Source organism: Protomyctophum parallelum (genome assembly GCF_964188405.1).
Source record: "Protomyctophum parallelum genome assembly, chromosome: 8".
NCBI lineage: Eukaryota > Metazoa > Chordata > Actinopteri > Myctophiformes > Myctophidae > Protomyctophum > Protomyctophum parallelum.
This window is the reverse complement of record NC_139703.1, coordinates 32,523,366-32,542,618: the sequence shown is the minus strand read 5'-3', so window position 1 is coordinate 32,542,618 and position 19,253 is coordinate 32,523,366. Positions and strand designations below refer to the sequence as shown.

The following is a 19,253-nucleotide window of genomic DNA, read 5'->3' as shown; positions in this document are numbered from 1 at the left end:
ACCGTGACATATTTCCATCTTCCCAATCCCCATTATCACCAATACAATTGGGACGTTCTAGGGTACTAAACGCCTGGACACTGCAGAGGGCTCGCTATCATTCTAGACTAAACGTCTGGGCACTGTAGAGGACTCTGTTTCTCCGACTGCTCTCTGTGTCTGGAGAGTGTAGAATGGGAGGATGCGTGACAAGCCCATCGTTCAGTACTCACTCCCACAGCTGTCCCGTCCTTGTGCATTAGTGTCACGCGTGTGCTTCAGTGTTGACCCATGCCCGTAAATCATTGTTTCTCCTCTCCTCTCCTCTCCTCTCCTCTCCTCTCCTCTCCTCTCCTCTATTTTGGCAGTGTGCTACACTGGCACTGTAGCTGTCAATCAGCAGTGGGGTTTGAAGTGGGGTGGTGGAGATTGTGTTCAGTTTAGCATGTTTGAAGCCACGTGGGCATGGAGTATTGATTCTCATCGCCCTTCCGTTCCTTCTCGCCATTCTCTCTCTCTAGCAAATTGGTTTTGCTGTAGTTATGGGGTGAAAGGTATGAATTGCATTCATTGTGAAGGCCCCACTTTCTCAACACATCAAGGAAGTTCGAATTTCCACTCCTGTCATTCTGTCTGTAGTCTCTGTCTCTGTCTCTATCTCTGTCTCTGTCTCTGTCTCTGTCTCTGTCTCTGTCTCTGTCTCTGTCTCTGTCTCTCTCTATCTGTCTGTCTCTGTCTCTGTCTCTGTGTCTGTCTGTCTGTCTGTCTCGCGCTCTCTCGCGGTCGCTTGCTCTCGCGCTCTCTCGCTCTCTCGCTCTGTCTCTCTCTTCTCTCTCCCACTCTATCTCATGTTTTCTTGGTCTCCCTGCCTCTCATTTATACACACACACAAGCACGCACACACACAAATTCTTATTGGTAAATGAATTTGCAGCGGTCAATGTTTCGGTCAAGACTTTCAGGCTGCTCACCTTTCTCTCACCTTTCTCAAACTGCATTACTTTCAAATGACGTCTGACCATGGAACGCTCTTCCCCGCGTGCCTCATGTGAGTGTCTGACAGAGGTCTCAACCTTTTTCCGCTCCCTTTGTTCCTCTTGCCATCTTTCTCTTCCGCCGTGTCAGAATCCCATTAGAGCAAGGGCTTGTACCATGCGACCGAGACACTGTTATTGAGAGTTGCTTTCTTGCATTAAAACGATACCCCAGGAAGTGTCAGTCATCCTCCTTGTGCTGCAGTTCTAATAAAACTGAAAGAGGAGATATGCCTGTCCCCTGATACATGGGTAACTATCAATTCTATGAATCTTCATGTCCACCACACCCACCCCCATTTGCAGTGCTGCATCTTAACATCCCACGATGACGGCACTGAAAACCATTCATAGTTAGTTGGCCATAGACTGACCGGTTAACTGCCTGCTTATTAACCACGTAACCATGCACTGAGCTACTTAACCACACAAAATTTTAAACATAGCGATGTGGAGCGTCGTGAGCTTGTGGATCTGCTGGACATAGTAATGCAGGAAAGTCCCTTGCCAGGACCCCCATGAGTCTATAACGTTGGGGAAACGCGTGTGATTTATTGCTTTCAAATTGAACATTTTAATTTGGGACATAATATGCTATACACAGTTAGGCACTAGTGCCAACATTGGCACAAAGGGTGATCACTGGCACACTGGCATAAGTGTGTGAGAGAGTATTTTTGGTTTAAAATAAACTATAAAAAATAAATAAAAATAAAATAAGTACAACGGATAAATGGCTCTTGCAGGGAGCACAGTCGGTACAACTAGAGTTCTTTTCATTTCGATTTTGTTGTGCAGAGAAAAGTTGTTGGTAAATCGACCTCTAAAGAAAAACATTTAAAATGAGGCTGTTCAGTGGGGGATTTTTAGACTTATATGAGTATGCTCTTTAAATGTTGGAGTTAATCCTTGGTTGCAGCTATACAGGAGGGAAAAGAGATGAATCCTCCTTGTGCCGTCTTGTAATGGCTTATTGGCTTCCACTGTATATTATGAAAATGTCTTGCACATATAATGGACTAATAATAGGCGTATGCTAGACCTTGGTTTAACATACAGTACCACTTTTTAACCACTTAAACCCTATACTTCATTGAACCACAGTCAATTAAGTACTTAGACTCGCTCCCCTACTGTTTTCCCTCTGCACCCAGGGAGAAAGTAAAAGAGGAGTGTTATTTTTTTTTCATTTGCTGCTTTCTTTCGTTATAGCGATTTTAGCTATTTTTGACAGAGGGGCAGGGGAATTCGAACAAAAATAAAATAAAAACTAAAATCACATTCAACAGATCCCATGATCTTTTGTGGCCAGATTAAATGTATGAGGTCTAGTAGGACTATAGTTGATATGGTACAGTATTATTGATATGGTACGGTATTATTGATATGGTACAGTAATTAGACAGGAAAGGGGGAGAGAGATGGGGGGAAGACTCGGACACGCGGTCAGGCTGGATTACTGGACCGCTCTACCCAGGCCATCCCTAAACAACTTATTTTGTTTTACTTTGAAAAAACATTTTTTAATTGTTCAACTAGCCGATCTACATCGACACGTTATGAGCTTGTAGATCGGCTATTTGAACTATTCACAAATGTTTTTCAAAACAGTAAAAAAATTAAATAAAGGCAGTTTAGGGATAAAGGCTAAGGCACCGGTGAAAATAGGGCCCAAATCTCCTTTCCGAAAATAGCTGATCTACAAGATCTATTAAGGTCTATATTTAGTTAGTTCGTTTATTTATCTCGGTCATGGTTTAGCACAGCATTTATTTTCATAGAGAAAAAAGGTTAATATATTATACATTTGACCGAAAAGGTAAAATGTAAAAGAATAAGTATAGTATAGTTGTTTTCACTAAATGTTTGCCCCAGGATAGATGTGCTAGAGTTGATGTGGTTAAATGTACAGTAATCTTGTGTGTGTGTGTGTGTGTGTGTGTGTGTGTGTGTGTGTGTGTGTGTGTGTGTGTGTGTGTGTGTGCGTGCGCTCGCTTGAGGCCAATCTCCATCTGAGAGAGACATCTAGTCCTTCACTGAACCCATATCAAAGCTCTGCATGCTTTCCCAAGGCTTAAGTGAAAGCACAATTGGAATGGAAGGTCTGTGCGTTAATATTTATCGTGTTTGCTCTTCCCATGTCCTTTTTCGACCTTCTCTTTAGATGTCAGTGTAGCCAGTGGAATTCATAGTGCTCAGAGTCAGACTCACCATTTAGAGACTTCATGGCGACAGCACCATTTCCCTTGTCTCTACATCACTTATTTTTTAATTAATTGTTATTCAGCGTGTTTCATTCATTACTTTTCTTCTGATCCTTATCAGGGCCCCTGACCAACCAACTTAAGATCAAAGGTCAAATTCAAAACCTATACTGTACCTATACAGTCTAGTCTTTCCATGAATTCTAGCCTTTTTCTGTCTTTACGGTTTCATTTATTTCCAGCTCACCTGTTTCACTTTCTGATAATTTTAATTCTGGCGTCTGGCATTTTGTTTAAAAATACAAAATGACTATTACTATTCTACTGAGACAGACACACAGACACACACACACACACACTAAATGTGCTGGCGCAAAACGCTGCTGTACGATGCAGTATAAATAAGACGGGTCGATGACGGGGCAGCTGTTATTCACTTTTCAACTTTATGCTCAGTGTCTAGAATTCATTAAAAAATGATGTCTTCCCTCCGGTTAAACAGTGAGGATGTTGTGGTTCTGTGAGTGTCTATGAGCTGTGTCTCTACGAGTGTCTATGACAGGCCTTCCTGGCAGAAGAGTGTTCGCACAAACAACCCCTGGCCACATGTACTGTATGAGAAGAACATCTGAGGATTCAAGATGTTTGTCTGCTGCTATCAGTGTCCTTAGATGCTCTGTGCTCTCTCTCTCCATGTGTGTGTGTGTGTGTGTGTGTGTGTGTGTGTGTGTGTGTGTGTGCGCATGCGTGCTGCGCTAGGTCAGGACGTCCTGTCAGTCTCATGATGGTGTTCAACACTCCCAACCCCCTGAGTAAGATCTCTTGGGTCAACCGCCTGCACTTGGCTAAGATCGCATTACGTGAGTAAATCACACACACACACACACACACACACACACACACACACACACACACACAAACATGCACAGAGAGATGGACGACATGCATGCACGCACTGCATTTCCACTGTCATTATTAACTACATAGGGTGATGTAACGTCATGCAATGCAAACACATCAAAAGGGAATATGGGAAAGATGGACACGGCATCACATTTGTTCTCGTTTAACACGTTTAAGTGCAATATCGATGTTATGACTGATGCAACACATTACATGTCTGTCAGAATGGGGTTAAATTTAGTGCAGTGAGGCTTGGGTTGAGTGTCTAATTGTCACGTATCAATCACTACGTGAAGCTTACTACCATGTGTTTATCTGATTTTAGTCTCCATCTTGTTGTTTTGAGTATTCTATTTCCTCTTTGAAGCACTTTGTAACGCTGCTTTTGAGAAGTGCTATACGTCACGTGATGATGATGATGATGTTGTATAAGTCATGGTCTCAAATGGCTGTGGATCAGTGCCTTTCAGCAGAGGACCCTCTCTGTAAAGGTGCCATTATTTCATATACCAGCCACTTAAGGTCACATAGCCTTTTGATATGATCACGTCTTGTTTCGATTTTCCTCTCTATCGACCTTTTATACTGTAGCAGGCGTGTCACTTGCGAGCAAAATGGTAGACCTCATTTGGGAATGAAACTATTGGACACTTCAAACAGTGGAAATGGGACATGCACTCTCTCCCAGCAGGGAGCAGCACAGTTCTTTATTTTTCTCCTCCTCCTCCTCCCTTTGTTTTATTCTACACGTACACACTACACAGTAAAACATTCTGTGTTAATGTATCCATTTGTAACTCAGAGATCGTACAAATGGACGGCCCATTTTGTGACATTGGCAACATCTCTGTACACTCTTGGAGTTGAATTAACAATTTCACTGTGTATCCCGTCCCGTTGCCCGTGTCCAGGCCTGTCCAGGCCTGTGCCTGACTATGCAGTCTGACTACTTTAGAGAGGTCTTCCTCGCTTTGGTTTCATCAGTGCGTGCCTTGAACCGCTGGCGCAGAGTGCAGACAGGACCATGGAGGACATTAATCTGCTTACTTGGCTACGATGGCACGATTCTCATTCCCCGACGCCTGCCTGCGCCTCTCGTTCTTTTTCCTACTCCCCCTGTCGCCCAGAGCACTCCTCATCCTCAAGACACTCACTCTGCTCGCACTTTGTTATGTACATGCACTTTGTCTCTCTGCGGCAGGGAGCACTGGTGCGCCGTGCACGTGCACCTCCGGTGAGCTCCGTGTTGTGGCTGCTGCCGTCATCCCCACGGTCGTCTCCCCGTAAAGCTGCTCTGGCGCAGGGATCTGTAAAGGTTTCAAAGGAAGTTATTGGAAGCAGATTAAATGCCACAAAATGAAATGCCTCGCTTAGATGACTAGCCAGAGATGGGATTGTTCCGCGTGTGAATGCCCAGGGACAGCAAAGCTCAATGCAAGGTTTTTCTGGTCTAAAGAGTGGTTGCAAGGAAGGTCTGAAGCATCTAATTCCCCCACACACTAGTAGTTGTCTGGTGAGTTTGCTTCTCTTCGTTCATCTGAGTGGCCCTGGCCTTGCGAGCAATGAAAACATGCACGCACGCTGCATCATTTCAGAGAATTTGCATCAGTCTTCCTTTCTCACAGTGTTGCAAATACACATCTATAGGCTTGCGCGCTCTCTCTCTCTCTCTCTCTCTCTCTCCTGCTGTATAGTGCCTATGTCAAAAAATAAGCCTAAGAAAACCTCAGTGCAGACAGGAATGAATGCTTTCAGTGCAGTGGAGTGCAGCATCCAAACACACTCTTTACCTTGTTGCTCACACCTTTGTCAGCGACACCGGCAGGGTCAGTGATTAGGAAGAGCACGTGGATCAACTCCATCCTCCGCATGGCTGCTGGTATGCGTGTGCGTGCACGTGTACTGTATGTGCTCGTGTGGTCATGGACAATGTCAAAGCTAAATCATGCATGGCATCCATGGCCACTGCATACGGCTAAAAAGCTGTGTGCCATGATAATGCTTAAAGTATGGAGCCACATTTTATCACAGGAATTCTACAGGGGAGGACCCATTATTAAAGTCACGTCTGGACCTTTTAAATCCTATCCTGATACAAATTGGAGGAGTAAGTATTTGTGTCTGTTTGGAATGGTAAACTACTGGTAACTTCACTTGTGCCACCATGCCATTAACTTCAGTTCAACTGGGATAATTTACCCCACCTTCCACTGATAATGAGGCTATTATTATACAGCATTTTAGATTGCATTAGCTTCACACTATGACACATCTGGGAAAAGGGACCATATTATGTTTTTGTTTTTTTAAACAAAATATTCATGTTGTCCGTGTACTGTAGATTATTTCTAAATCAGTAGTTCTCACACATTCAATATTTTTCAAGAATGTGTATTAGCACGAGTGCTAGTTTTCAACACCTGTCCACAGTTGTTTCATTATAAATATATGAATTCAGAAAACACAGTCACAGCCACTATAGTTCTCCTCAGGGTTATGCTGAGCCACGTGGACCGAGTCCCACTTGTAAGACGGACATAAAAAGAGAGGAACAGCCAATCAGCCCAATTTTGTCACTGCCATTTAGGAGCTTACTTGCGGCTGACAACAAACCACGTCCCACTGCCACTTATACAACTATAAAACTGCCTAGAAAGTTGCATGGAAACCTTTTTGTTTTTCTTTCCCTGAATGATTAGTAGAGCTGAGCTCTTCAATTAATTTGCCCAATGCTTCTTGCCCAAATCTCTATGGAAATTCCCCCCAAAAATGCATACTGCATATTGCCAATTTAAATTGTCATGTATGTGACTACAATGAAAGTTTTAAATCTGATGTTATATTGGTGAATCACAACCGATACATCTGGGGCTTTTTTCCTGGTCCCTTTTATTTCTGTCTGTCGTGGAAAATAATCTAAATGTCATATCCCACCCATGTGTGAATCGCTCTGTTGAAGTAGACAATGTTTGGCACAGTCATTACATGTTTGAACAACTTTTAAAATTATAACTAAATTTCAACAACCACGGTGCAGATGTGATGTGGGTGTGCTTCATTTAGGTGTTAATGTGTGCCAGTGTGGGGAGTTTCTTGCATAGTTAACTTCATGCAGGCACACATAAAGAAAAACAGTAAATGAAACGCACCCACGAATAATTGTTAGAGCGATTTATATGATCTTTCATCTGCACTCTTAGGCCAATTTTTGAGTGGTGCAACCACTCCCTTACGGAGCTGTGGGTGGCTGGCTGTCTGACTGGGTGGGTACCTGGCTGGGTATGAGCACGGAAACAGCATGGTTGTTTTTCACCACCTGTGCGCAACCTAACACACACACAAACACACATGCACGTATTAACTGCATATATGATGCTTTCGGGTGTGCCAGTAAAGTACAGTGACGGTACAGTACAGGGACCCCCACATGGTAACTGTCATTTCTCAACTGTTTCGGACGCAGGACGACTCGCCGAAACCGGCCCGACCCCCTGGGCGCGTTCCTGGTCTGGAACATTTCCCTCACCCCCTCTCACCCCCGGTGAGGAAACGGATTCGGAAACGGATTCAACCCGAAATTAACCGGAAGTGAAAGGTTTTTTTCTCTGTCCGCCTCCATGTTAGATTTAGAAAAATACATTTAGGCCTAGGATTATTTTCCCAGATTGCATTTTTGGTCAAAACAAGCTATATTCAACGGCACATAACAAAAAAAAATCCTCCAGACAGCCTTTGTTTACATCCTGGACACATCGTGAGTCCTGTGGCGGGTCTACATAATAAGGTAAAAACTGTTAAAATTATGTTTTGTGAAGCTTATCTATGAAATTCCTGGTGGTTTTTAGTCTTTGCTTTTCTCTAAAGCATTAATATGGATTTTTACCTCCCGAACTGGCCTTTAGACTGCCCTGTCTGTGAAAGAAGGTGTGACACGTGACATGCAATTCAGGTACTGTGTTAATGTCAGCTGTGAGTGACATGACAATCACATGCTCTTCAAACTAAAGGGCGATAAACATCTGACGTAACTACAAACTCAATTCCCTCTGGAAACGGCAGTTTTATCGCTTTATTGCCTTCCAGATTTAGAGGCAAATAAAGCCGATCAGCTGTGCTTTCGGTGGCCAATGTAACAACATACTGTATGACAGATGCACACGCATGCTGTTATTATTCTATTCGTTTACCCAGAACACAACCTTTGTTCTATCAAACAACCCTACCCTACAGTGCATTGTAACGTTATGGCAAAACTAAGCAATAGCAATTAATTCTTATCTTTGAAATTCTATTTATAATAAACATACGTTAAAACATTTCTTTCTGCCCTAATAAGGCATAATTAGTATAACATTGCATTTTGACATAGTGATACATGTGTGACCAAGATGACGTGTTTATTTTTTAAATTAATTATTTGATTTATTGGGGAAGGGGGAGGCATGTTGACTCCAGGGATGCATGTGCTACATTAGCATATTCATGAGGGGTTGTTCCTGCAGCCATGGCATAATGGCATAATTAATAGATCCTGGAATTGTTAATGAGGGCACAGACAGAGCCAAGTTCAAGGTGCTATGAAACTCCTTCATATATTTTTGGGGCTGAGGAAAATACTTTTGAGGGGCGTTATTGATCAAAAATGTATATTCCCTGCCACGTTTGGCTGTGTGTACATTTTCCGGTGACTGTACTGTACATTATACCCCCCACCCACCCTCTATCCACAAATTCTCTCGGCACCCTGCTGAGAGGCTGCAGGGCTCTGAGGTTGGCAATGTCGGGCAGTTCAAACCACTTTAGTCTGACTGGATGTAAGAGGCGGCACAACCCGCTAGCAGGGCTTTTATATACTGACATGATGAATAAATAAATGTTACACAAAATTTGTGTAACATTTATTTATTACTGGCTGGTGAATACAGTATTTCACATCAGAACAATGCATACTGTGTAGTTGATAGCTCGTTCATGCAGGCTGATGACTTTATTTGTGGTGGGTTCAGAAAAATGTTCTGTTGATAAATATTTCATTGCTTTATCCACGCTTTATGTGTGAATGACACATACAACAGTTTAAAAATATATATTTTCAGGAGAATTAATCACACAGAAAAGTACCTCAGCTGTAGCAACAATGACTATCTACTATCTATCTACTATTCTAACAAAACAGAACAAAAATGTGAATGGAAACATATCACTTATACTACCTTGTGTGTGATGTAGATTGATTCACATTTTGCATGATATGATGAATAGAGGGTTTGCGCATGCATAAAGTGAGTGGGAAATCTAGTGGCAGAGTGAGTTTAACGTTTAATAGATAGGACTTTTCTGTTTGGATGTATGGGATGTCATGCCGTCTGTGCATTTCCTCAACCCTTGTGAATGGACTACACTAGAGAGTGAATCATCTTTTGTCTGGAAAGCTTATGCCACACTTTATGAATTAAGATAGTGAGAGAACATAACCCAATGCTGGCATCACCAAATTTGCGACAGAATTATCTATGTTTGGTCTGAACTTTTTCTCCAGCTACTACTTCACATTCACAAATCACTTGAATCAAGTTTAGAAAATGGTGCAATATGTAATTGTATAATAATAAAAATATAACAATCGGGCATGAAGGAATCATGAGTTCAAGTCCGTTGCTCTCCCCTTGTCCCCCATATATGGGGACTAGGTTGGTGGAGGGTGTGTAGAGCCCAGGATCACATTAGATGATTGACACAGGGGTGAAAAGAGATAAAAAATATATTAAAACAATTATAATAATAAAAATATATATCAATACTGTTTTATTTTATTAATAATGCCTCTGGTGTAAACCCTATCCTTTTTGACTGGCATCCCCCAGGGGACTATTCTCGGTCTCCATATTTTGTCCTCTAATACACATGAGTCTTTGCCAAAATAACGTCTTGCAGTGCAATAAGTTGTGAGCTTATAGATCAGATATTTTTGCAAAAATGTTTGCCTAATATGACATGCTAGAATAGGGATCAGATATTTCCTTAGAATATTTGCCTGTTATGACATGCCCAGAATATGGATGTTAGGGTTCATGTGATCAAATAATTCATCTTCAAGAGGCTGATCGCAGCATTTATTTCTTCAACAGCAAATAGTAGTAACAGTCATATCATAATATCGCTAGACGTTTAAAAGCACTGCAGTCAAAAAACTTGCCTAGGGCACCAAATCTAACAGGCTTTTCATGTGGGGGAGATGTGCAGAAAGGGAACACGGTGGAGAGAGTGAGGGGGAAAAGAGAGAAAAGTGAAGAGAGCAGGAAAGTAGCGGTGTGTAGAGCAGTGGTTTTCAACCAGTGGTCCTTGAGGGGGTTACAGGTGGTCCCCAGCTAAATGACGGAGAGTTGGTAATCAAATGTTCCAGACCCCCAGGAACGTGCCCAGGGGGCCGGGCTGGTTTCTGGCAAGCCGCTCCGCGTCCGAAACGGTACAGAAATGACGGAGTTACCATGTGGGGGTACCTCTACTGTACTGTCACTGTACTGGCACACCCGAAAGCATCATGATATATACAGTTAATACGTGCGTGCGTGTGTGTTTGTGTGTGTGTTAGGTTGCGCACAGGTGGTGAAAAACAACCATGCTATTTTCGTGATCATACCCAGCATACCCATACCCGTGCTCATACCCAGCCAGGCACCCACCCAGCCAGCCAGCCAGCCACCCACACACACACATAGCTCCGTAAGGGAGTGGTTGCACCACTCAAAAATGTTACTCCTATGGTACCAACATCAATACAGCATTGAATTTAGACCAACTTTTATATAACTAAATATTCTTTAGCTTTGGGTCTGAGAGGCTAAATGTCATCAAATGGTGGCCCGTGGCTCAAATGCCAACTGGTCCTTGATATGAAAGAGGTTGAAAACCACTGGTATAGAGATTAGGGGAAACTTAGAGGGAGAGAGAGGTAATAGACAAAAAGAGAGGAAAAGGGATATCTGTACATATATGGAGTTGATCAATGTAATCAAATGGAACACATACAGAAGGCTACACCAGTGCTGACACTGCACACAATATGGATTATTCACCAGTTTCCTTTCTTTCTTCCTGTCCTTTATTGCACTACTACAGCTCACAGCTATAACATAGCAGCCTACAGTATGTATTCATAATTTTCTTGTAAATAAATTATAGTAATGTAATGTCAACTCTTTCTATTTGGAATGCCATGCTGCCGTGCAAACCTAGGTTAATGGAAATGATTTATGGTAATGAGCTAATAGATGAGCTGACAGTCAACTATTGATTGTGTAGAGAGCTCTCAAACACAAAAATAGAAGATTAGCTACTTGGGTGGAGGGACTAAACTGCAGAGCAGTATTTTGTACAAAATAATGATGTAATGCAGTGGTCTGTACCCTTTTTAACCGTGGAGCCGTGGCCCTTCTTAATCGGACAAAAGCTGGGACACACACGTCCACGTATGCATACATGAGCGCACTTGTCTATTTCATGTTAAGCCCTATACTTCACCACCTGTGCGCAACCTAACACACACAAACACACACGCACGTATTAACTGTATATATGATGCTTTCGGGTGTGCCAGTAAAGTACAGTGACAGTACAGTACAGGGTACAGTAGAGGGACCCCCACATGGTAACTGTCATTTCTCAACCGTTTCGGAAGCAGGACGGCTCGCCGAAACCGTCCCGGCCCCCTGGGCGCGTTTCTGGGGGTCTGGAACATTCCCCCCCCCACCCCCGGGGACCGCCACATGGTAACTCCGTCATTTCTCTACCGTTTCGGACGTGGAGTGGCTCGCCGGAACCGGGCCGGCACCCTGGGTGCGTTCCTGTGGGTCTGGTCCCACAGGAATAGCTACTATATTTGACTTTTTCTTTAGACCGTTTTTGACTATTTGTGACCACAAAATATCATGACCAAAATAGTTGCTTCGATAATAAGTCTTTCGATTTTGAGAAATGTTAGTCCTGTGCTTCACAATGTTACATGTGGTGGGAGTTAGAAAGATAAAAGATTCTGTATGGACTGAACAACAGTGGATGAAAGCAAGTTTAAAATCGCATGTATCCTGGACGTCACTTTCTGTGCACTGACCTGCCTTGTTTTTAGTGATGTAAAAAGTCATGGATTTATTTTAAAATGTATTTTGATGAATGAATTCCAAAAAACGTAGTCAGATTTGAACTCGGGTCCATGCGGACCACCAGGGGCATTATGGTCTGTGTGCTAACTGGCTGAGAGACTAGAGATCACCACCCCTGCCGATTGAGTTGCTGATTGTGCGCTGAATATTTGAATTGTTGATGGCTCATGATCTGATTGGCTGTGCTCAAGCTCACAGATTGGTTGCTCTTGAAGGAGATGTTTACCTGGTGCTTGCACAGTAAAGTAACTGGACACAAGCATAGGAAATTATTCTTACCAAACAGGAAATTCATTCAGTTAAAGCTTCACTGTGACTGCAGGGAAGAGTGCTACTGGCAAGACACTTTTGGAGTGAACCTCAAAGTCACCTTACAGTACATAAAAAAATCTAAAGAATATTGTTTGTATAATTGTAAAGTTTGTGATGGTGACTGTGGCATATTAATACCACACCACCTGTTTTATAGTATGTTAGAGGGCATGCCCAACAGACTGAAAATGTTGCATTTCGACAAGACTTTTAAATGGCACAAGACATGATGTCCACCTTCGCAGGTCCTTACTAAAATGTACTACTTCAGACTCCTCACTTAGCCTGGAAACCAGACGAATCTGTCAGTGGAAAAAAAGACAAAAAGCCCTTGGCAGATCTTGCTGCCCCCAAAGTTGTGGGGCACCAATCAGGGCCCACAATGCAAATGCTGGTTTATCACCAGGGGCATTGTTTTTTTATCCGCCCCTTGGAAATGCAGGTTTCACACAGAGATTCCAGACTAATATCTACACAGTGAGTCACAATAGTCTGGCCATGCCAGGCTAGTCCGTACTTTGCTTAACCAATTACATTCCTCAGGATGAGGCAGATCTCTCCCAGTAATCTCCCATGACAAGCTTTGGCAGTATGATTATTTCATAGCCTGCTAATTTGCGTGAATGGAAGGTGTAACATTAAAAGCACTTTTGAGCACTTCACCAGAAATTTCAAATGTATGTCTTAACTTGATCCAACAGCTGTCATGATGATTAGATCAGACATAGCAAGTGTGAGCATGGATGAGGATACAAATTGCACATCTTGAACCAAAACCCTTCCTTTGCTCCCTCGGCAGTGTACTTAATTGGAGTAGCCTAATACCAAACCCTTCCTTTGCTCCCTAGGCAGTGTACTTAGTTTGAGTAGCCTAATACCAATCAAAACACAGGCACAGGGAGAAAGCGAATGATTTGCGATTGACCACTGATACCCAATTTGTTTATTTCCGTGCAATCTGTAAGCCTCTAAATGATGTGCTGTTTTCAATACCATGTCATCAACTATTTCAAATAATACATTATTTGATCTAAATACAGCAAAATACAGTACCACACTGCTTGAAAGGTCCATAAAATGAACCCTTTTGGGCAGGGCAGTCACTGAACTCCAACATCAACGGATGTTGATGTTCCAATGGGACATTTCTCAAACTATCTGGGTTTTGGAATAATGGGTTTCGGCCCAATGGGCAGTCCCTGATGCTGAACTGCATTGCCGATGCCAATGAACGCAGATGCACCAGCAGCATGGGTGAGGAGGGTAAGCTGGCAAGGGAGCTGCTCCATCTGTAGTCTGGTAAGTGCAACATTATTCAGACAGTATTGCCATTATTATTTGGTAAAGTTTCATTACATCAATGCAGTATGACACATTTGTTTTCAAATACAGTTCCAACAAACTAAATAAAAATTATTGTGTGTGTATATATGGGAGGCATACTTTGGTTAGACATGGCATTGGTTAGACATAAGGTTGGTGAGGGGTGATTTAAGACGACCAGTTTAAGGTTGGTGAGGAGTGCGTTGGGAGATATATATATATATACCTTTTATTTCACCAGTAATAATATTTTGAGACAGACTCTTTTACAGTATTAAATGCAACTATATTCTTCTTCCTCGGGTTCGCAGGCGGGCAACACCACCAGGGATTGGCTACGGGATTTCACTCAATTCCCTCTCCAGCATGGTGAAATCAGACTGCTGAGTTGAAGGAGTGGATGCCGCTCATGCCAGGAGGTGTTCCCGTGTGGTTAATCTGGCTTGGCTCGACTCTCCATCCTTGACCTGGATGGATGTCTGCTGTCCCCCCGTCTGTCCCCTCTCCATGGCAACCCTTGTTCCCGGCTGCTGGGATCAGCCTCGGGTTCTGCTGGCCAGCAGATCTGCACGGCAGTCGCACCTTTCATTTACTGACTTTACTTTGTTTTTGTATGTTTGTCATGTAATCCCATTTAAATAAACGTTTCCATAGCAAACCTGCATGTTTTTTTGGGTCGGCACTAGCCCCTCCATCATGTGGCAGCCAAGTCTATGGGGTAGTTATAAGAAACAAACATTAAAGTCCATAGACTTGGCTTGCAACCGGTTCTTTTTAATTAGGTTCTAAAACTGTGTATATGTGTGTGTATATATATATATATATATATATATATATATATATATATATATACTGTGCACATTATTTGGGAGATATCTGCCTCATCCATTAATGGATGCCAACCTCTAACCTCCCAGATCCCTCGATGCCGTGTATCCTAATGTTTGATCCTCCATGGCTCTCCTCTCATTTCCCATGTGGTCTCCATGTCTTTGAGCCGCCTGCTTTTGTGTTCCTTTTCTTCTGACATCACTGTAGCACTTTCTGCAATGATGCCAGAAGATGAAGATACACTCGCTGCTACCGCCTTAGATACCTGCCTCAGTGTTGGGGGGGAAAGGTGATAGTATACATTCTATGCTTGCACGCTTTAACTCAATTTCATTAAGACACTTCAGCTCAGGATTAAGCATTTACCATGTGTTGCAATGACATTGCATTTAGCTTGGCGGAGTGGCTCTCTGCTCATGTGATAGGCTATTACAGATTACTTATGTGCAAAACATACACACAATCTCTGATCACAAACCCCCGGAGCAGAGCAAAAGATAAGATATTATATGAACAACGTACGGGGAGAGATCATTAGAAGTAAGCCTCCTGACTTCCGTGGCTGTAATGAACTATAACGCCAATCTGATTGGGGTGTGTGTGTGTGTGTGTGTGTGTGTGTGTGTGTGTGTGTGTGTGTGTGTGTGTGTGTGTGTGTGTGTGTGTGTGTGTGTGTGTGTGTGTGTGTGTGTGTGTGTGTGTGTGTGTGTGTGTGTGTGTGTGTGTGTGTGTGTGTGTGTGTGTGTGTGTGTGTGTGTGTGTGTGTGCGTGCGTGCGTGCGTGCGTGCGTGCGTGCGTGCGTGCGTGTGCGTGCGTGCGTGCGCGCGTGTCAATAACTTTATTTCCATGTAACATTCCTGTCTTTACGTCCTTATCAGTGCGAGAGACGGTAAACTATGAAACTATACTGTACATGATTTACATCAAGATCAGTCGCCTTAATTTAAGACGAAGTTTAAATAAAGCAAAGCCCCTCTTTGTTTCCAATAAATGTTTTAAGACAACAGTGGAGGGAGACAGGACAGAGACAGGACAGCAGGATTGAGGGAAGGGGAAGACGGATGACACAGTAGTGAAGGGCAAATATGAGTGAAAAAATCCAAAAGAACAAATCATTGTCAAAATCGATAGTTCTCAACCTCCGGTAATAATATGAAGTTGTTGGAAATTTACTCCACCTCTCCTGAGTTGCAATCAGAAAGCTTATGTTATAAAGTAAATATGGCTGCTTAGTTTTATTTATTTTTTGTTAATTTGTCTTTCCCTTCTGCACAGTCACTCCAGTTGCATTCATAGGCTGTTTATGCCAGCAAAAGTGTCAAAAGGCAACTAGTTCATCAAAGTATAAATATAGTGTAGGTTTTATCTGTAGTCACCTTTGGAAACAATCATTGTTTATATGCATAGGTAAATGACGTTTTGGCAGGCTTGCAACGTATGCCAGCAAGGGTACCACTCTAAGCAAGTGTCAAAAGGCAACTCTAGTTCATCAAAGTTTAAATATAGTGTAGGTTATATCTGTAGTCGGTACACCTTTGGAAACAATCATTGTTTATATGCATAGGTGAATGACGTTTTGGCAGGCTTGCAACGTATGCAAGCAAGGGTACCACTCTAAGCAAATAAAGCAATTCCAGTGATTGGCACATTGCATTTCCTTTTTGCTCCTCTGCTAGATTGACCTCTAGAAATAAGTTTAAGATCACTTATTTCATGCTCAATTTGATATCTGCATTTTCCGTCGGTCTCGCTCGGACACAACAAAGGATCACCGCAACCATCTCTACGTTTGTTATGGACTGTCGAATAAACCTTGTTTTGACCAGAAATTCCATCTGGGACAAGGAATTGGAGATAAGTGTCGTTAAAAGGGTTAAACCAGTCCATTACTCTTCACCGGACCATTCTCATATGCACTCCCTTAATGTGACACATTTGGCACACATCTTTATCACTCATTCAAACACCAAGCAGGGAAATGTCTTTCTTGACTCCCTATGGGAATAGAACGGCACCAACCTGGCCAGGATGGCAATTACATGTTAATTGCATTACACCCACACTTTACCTTCCCATTTAACCAAATGTAATTACAATTACAAGGGAGTTGTTGATTTAATTTCACGGTTGGCCTGTTTCCTGTCATCGCAGGCAGTGGCAGCCGGCCTGCTGTGCAGTGTGCACCCCATTGGGGGTGAATCAGCATTTCAAACGCACCCAACCATGTCCCCCCCGTTCGTCTTGAAAATAGCTGTCATCATGCTCCAGAATGTGGACACCACACAGCAAATGTCCTTATGCATGATTTAGTGAGTGGATAGACATCCCCCCGAAACTCATCTTCACACCACTGTTTATTCTATTACCTCCATTTAGAGGAACACAATTATATGGCTCGGTGATGTTAATCCCATATGATTGATGTCAGATGGCTTGGGGTACGTTTGAATGTGTCTGTGGAAGAGTTCTGGTCAATACAATAATGAACTACAAAAACCACTCAGATACAATTTATGGATTGTTTTTAGTTTGCTACAGCTAGAGGCCTTTCTCAGTCCTCCTCTGCTCACGTAGAACAAGATCATACCAATTGCAACATATTTCCAGGCCCTGTTTGTGCCTGGAGTGTACAGTACCTGCAACGTTTTTTGGCAAGTGCAACTTTAAAGAAGTTATGGATTGAGATAGTTATACCTGAAACTGGATGCTATTGGGCCGCTTTTTTGTGGTGAGGCTTTTTACATGATGTAATACGGCAGTCGGGGCAGAGATGTGTCTCTAGTAAACATTTGTCACTTTGCAGCCACATGTGGGGTCGTTATGGGGCCTTGAAATAGAAAGTGAGATTTACCTCACCGTGGTGCTTCAGCGGGAGCCTCCTGGTCCATTAATAATCCGATGCGTACTGCATCTTTCATGCCCTCCCTGAGTGGTCCAACTGTTTGAGAGGGGTCTTTGTGAAATAGCCAGAAGCGGTTGCCTAATTAATGGGGATTTCTCGCTGAAGAATTAATTGCTTCTTACCCGAGGACGTGATCCCAGGCCTGTCGGACCAGGTTAAGGCTGCTGAGATTGACAGAGCACTCACAAGATGAAGAATATTAGGAGCAAGCCGAATAACAAGAGATGCACAAATAATGAGTTGGAAACAGAAGTGGACGAGGTGTGTGTGTGTGTGTGTGTGTGTGTGTGTGTGTGTGTGTGTGTGTGTGTGTGTGTGTGTGTGTGTGTGTGTGTGTGTGTGTGTGTGTGTGTGTGTGTGTGTGTGTGTGTGTGTGTGTGTGTGTGTGTGTGTGTGTGTGTGTGTGTGTGTGTGTGTGTACATTAACTATCTGTGTGTAAACTCATGTGTGCGCATTGTTCGCACATTAACATCTATGTATGGGAACGTGTGTGTGTGTACATTCACTATCTGTGTGTAAACTCATGTGTGTGCATTTATATCTGTGTGTGGGAATGGGAACGTGTGTGTGTGTGTGTGTGTGCGCCCGCGCACACGTGCCTGCATGGAGGGTGTTGAAAGGAATGATTGAGACAAGCAATCAGTCCCACCGCAGGGAGCAGAGGGCGGGAGGGGGCTGTAGCCTGCGGTTACACCACTAAGTCCTCCTTTCCCGGCACACAGATCAATAGATGAGTGGAGTGCGGCGCACACACACTCCGACACGCCATCGTATTAATCGTGTGATAACACGCGCGCACACACACTGCTGCAAAGCGGGCACAGGTGGGAGACTTAAGTGCATGTGAAGCTGGGGTATGGGGGGGTCCTGAAGTTTGGGGAAGAATTGTGCTTCATACATCTTGCTCGGCAGCAATGTAGTGCCACAGTTTGTAGCCGCAGGAGGTGAGTTTGCTATGTCTTGCCTCGCCAGACTTTCAATACTTTTTACCGTATATTAACGTTTTTACATTACTATTGCCATTTCTTTTTTTAATTGCCCACATTCCATGGTTACAAGGTTTTATTATCTTGTACAAAACAATGTGTTAATGTCATAAGGCTATGTTTGCTACATCATCATTTTCATAATTTATTCAAAGTCCACTGTGGGAACCCATGGCAGGAGTAACTTCCTGGTTGACCTACAAAAACACATCATCCTTATAGCACACTTGTGAAGAGGAACTGCAGTGATTGCATCTCTCGCTGCCATTAGCCAGACAGTGTGCTTACTTGGTCTCTGCTGTGGTAACCATTATTTTGCTGCAGTTTGTCATAACATTTAAAAAAAGAAAGTCTGAAAGTAAGCTACAGTAACAGAAAATAGCATTCACTCACTCTGTGATCTGTGTTGGGATAGATTTATTCCTCCGCCCTTAAATTAATCTGTCTGACAGAGAGATTGTCCCCATATCTCACCACGCTCAAACGTGGAAAATGTTTATGATGAGTAAACATTATCACAGATTTTAATTAACAGATCCCACATTCGCATTGATCCAAGGGAAATATCAATTTCACTGATGTATTTAATTAGTCCATAAGTTTGCCCTTTGTGTCACCG

General features: G+C 42.9%; 1 protein-coding gene across 2 annotated transcripts in view; it reads left to right on the top strand.

Moving 5' to 3' along the window:
• Positions 1-19,253, top strand: part of arhgef10la (Rho guanine nucleotide exchange factor (GEF) 10-like a) — a 168,055-nt gene that overhangs the window by 76,741 nt on the left and 72,061 nt on the right. For both annotated transcript variants that reach the window (XM_083771476.1, XM_083771475.1), the window contains one exon: positions 3,977-4,077. In XM_083771476.1, coding sequence (XP_083627602.1) covers positions 3,977-4,077 — 101 coding nt within the window. The remainder of the gene's footprint in view (positions 1-3,976; positions 4,078-19,253) is intronic.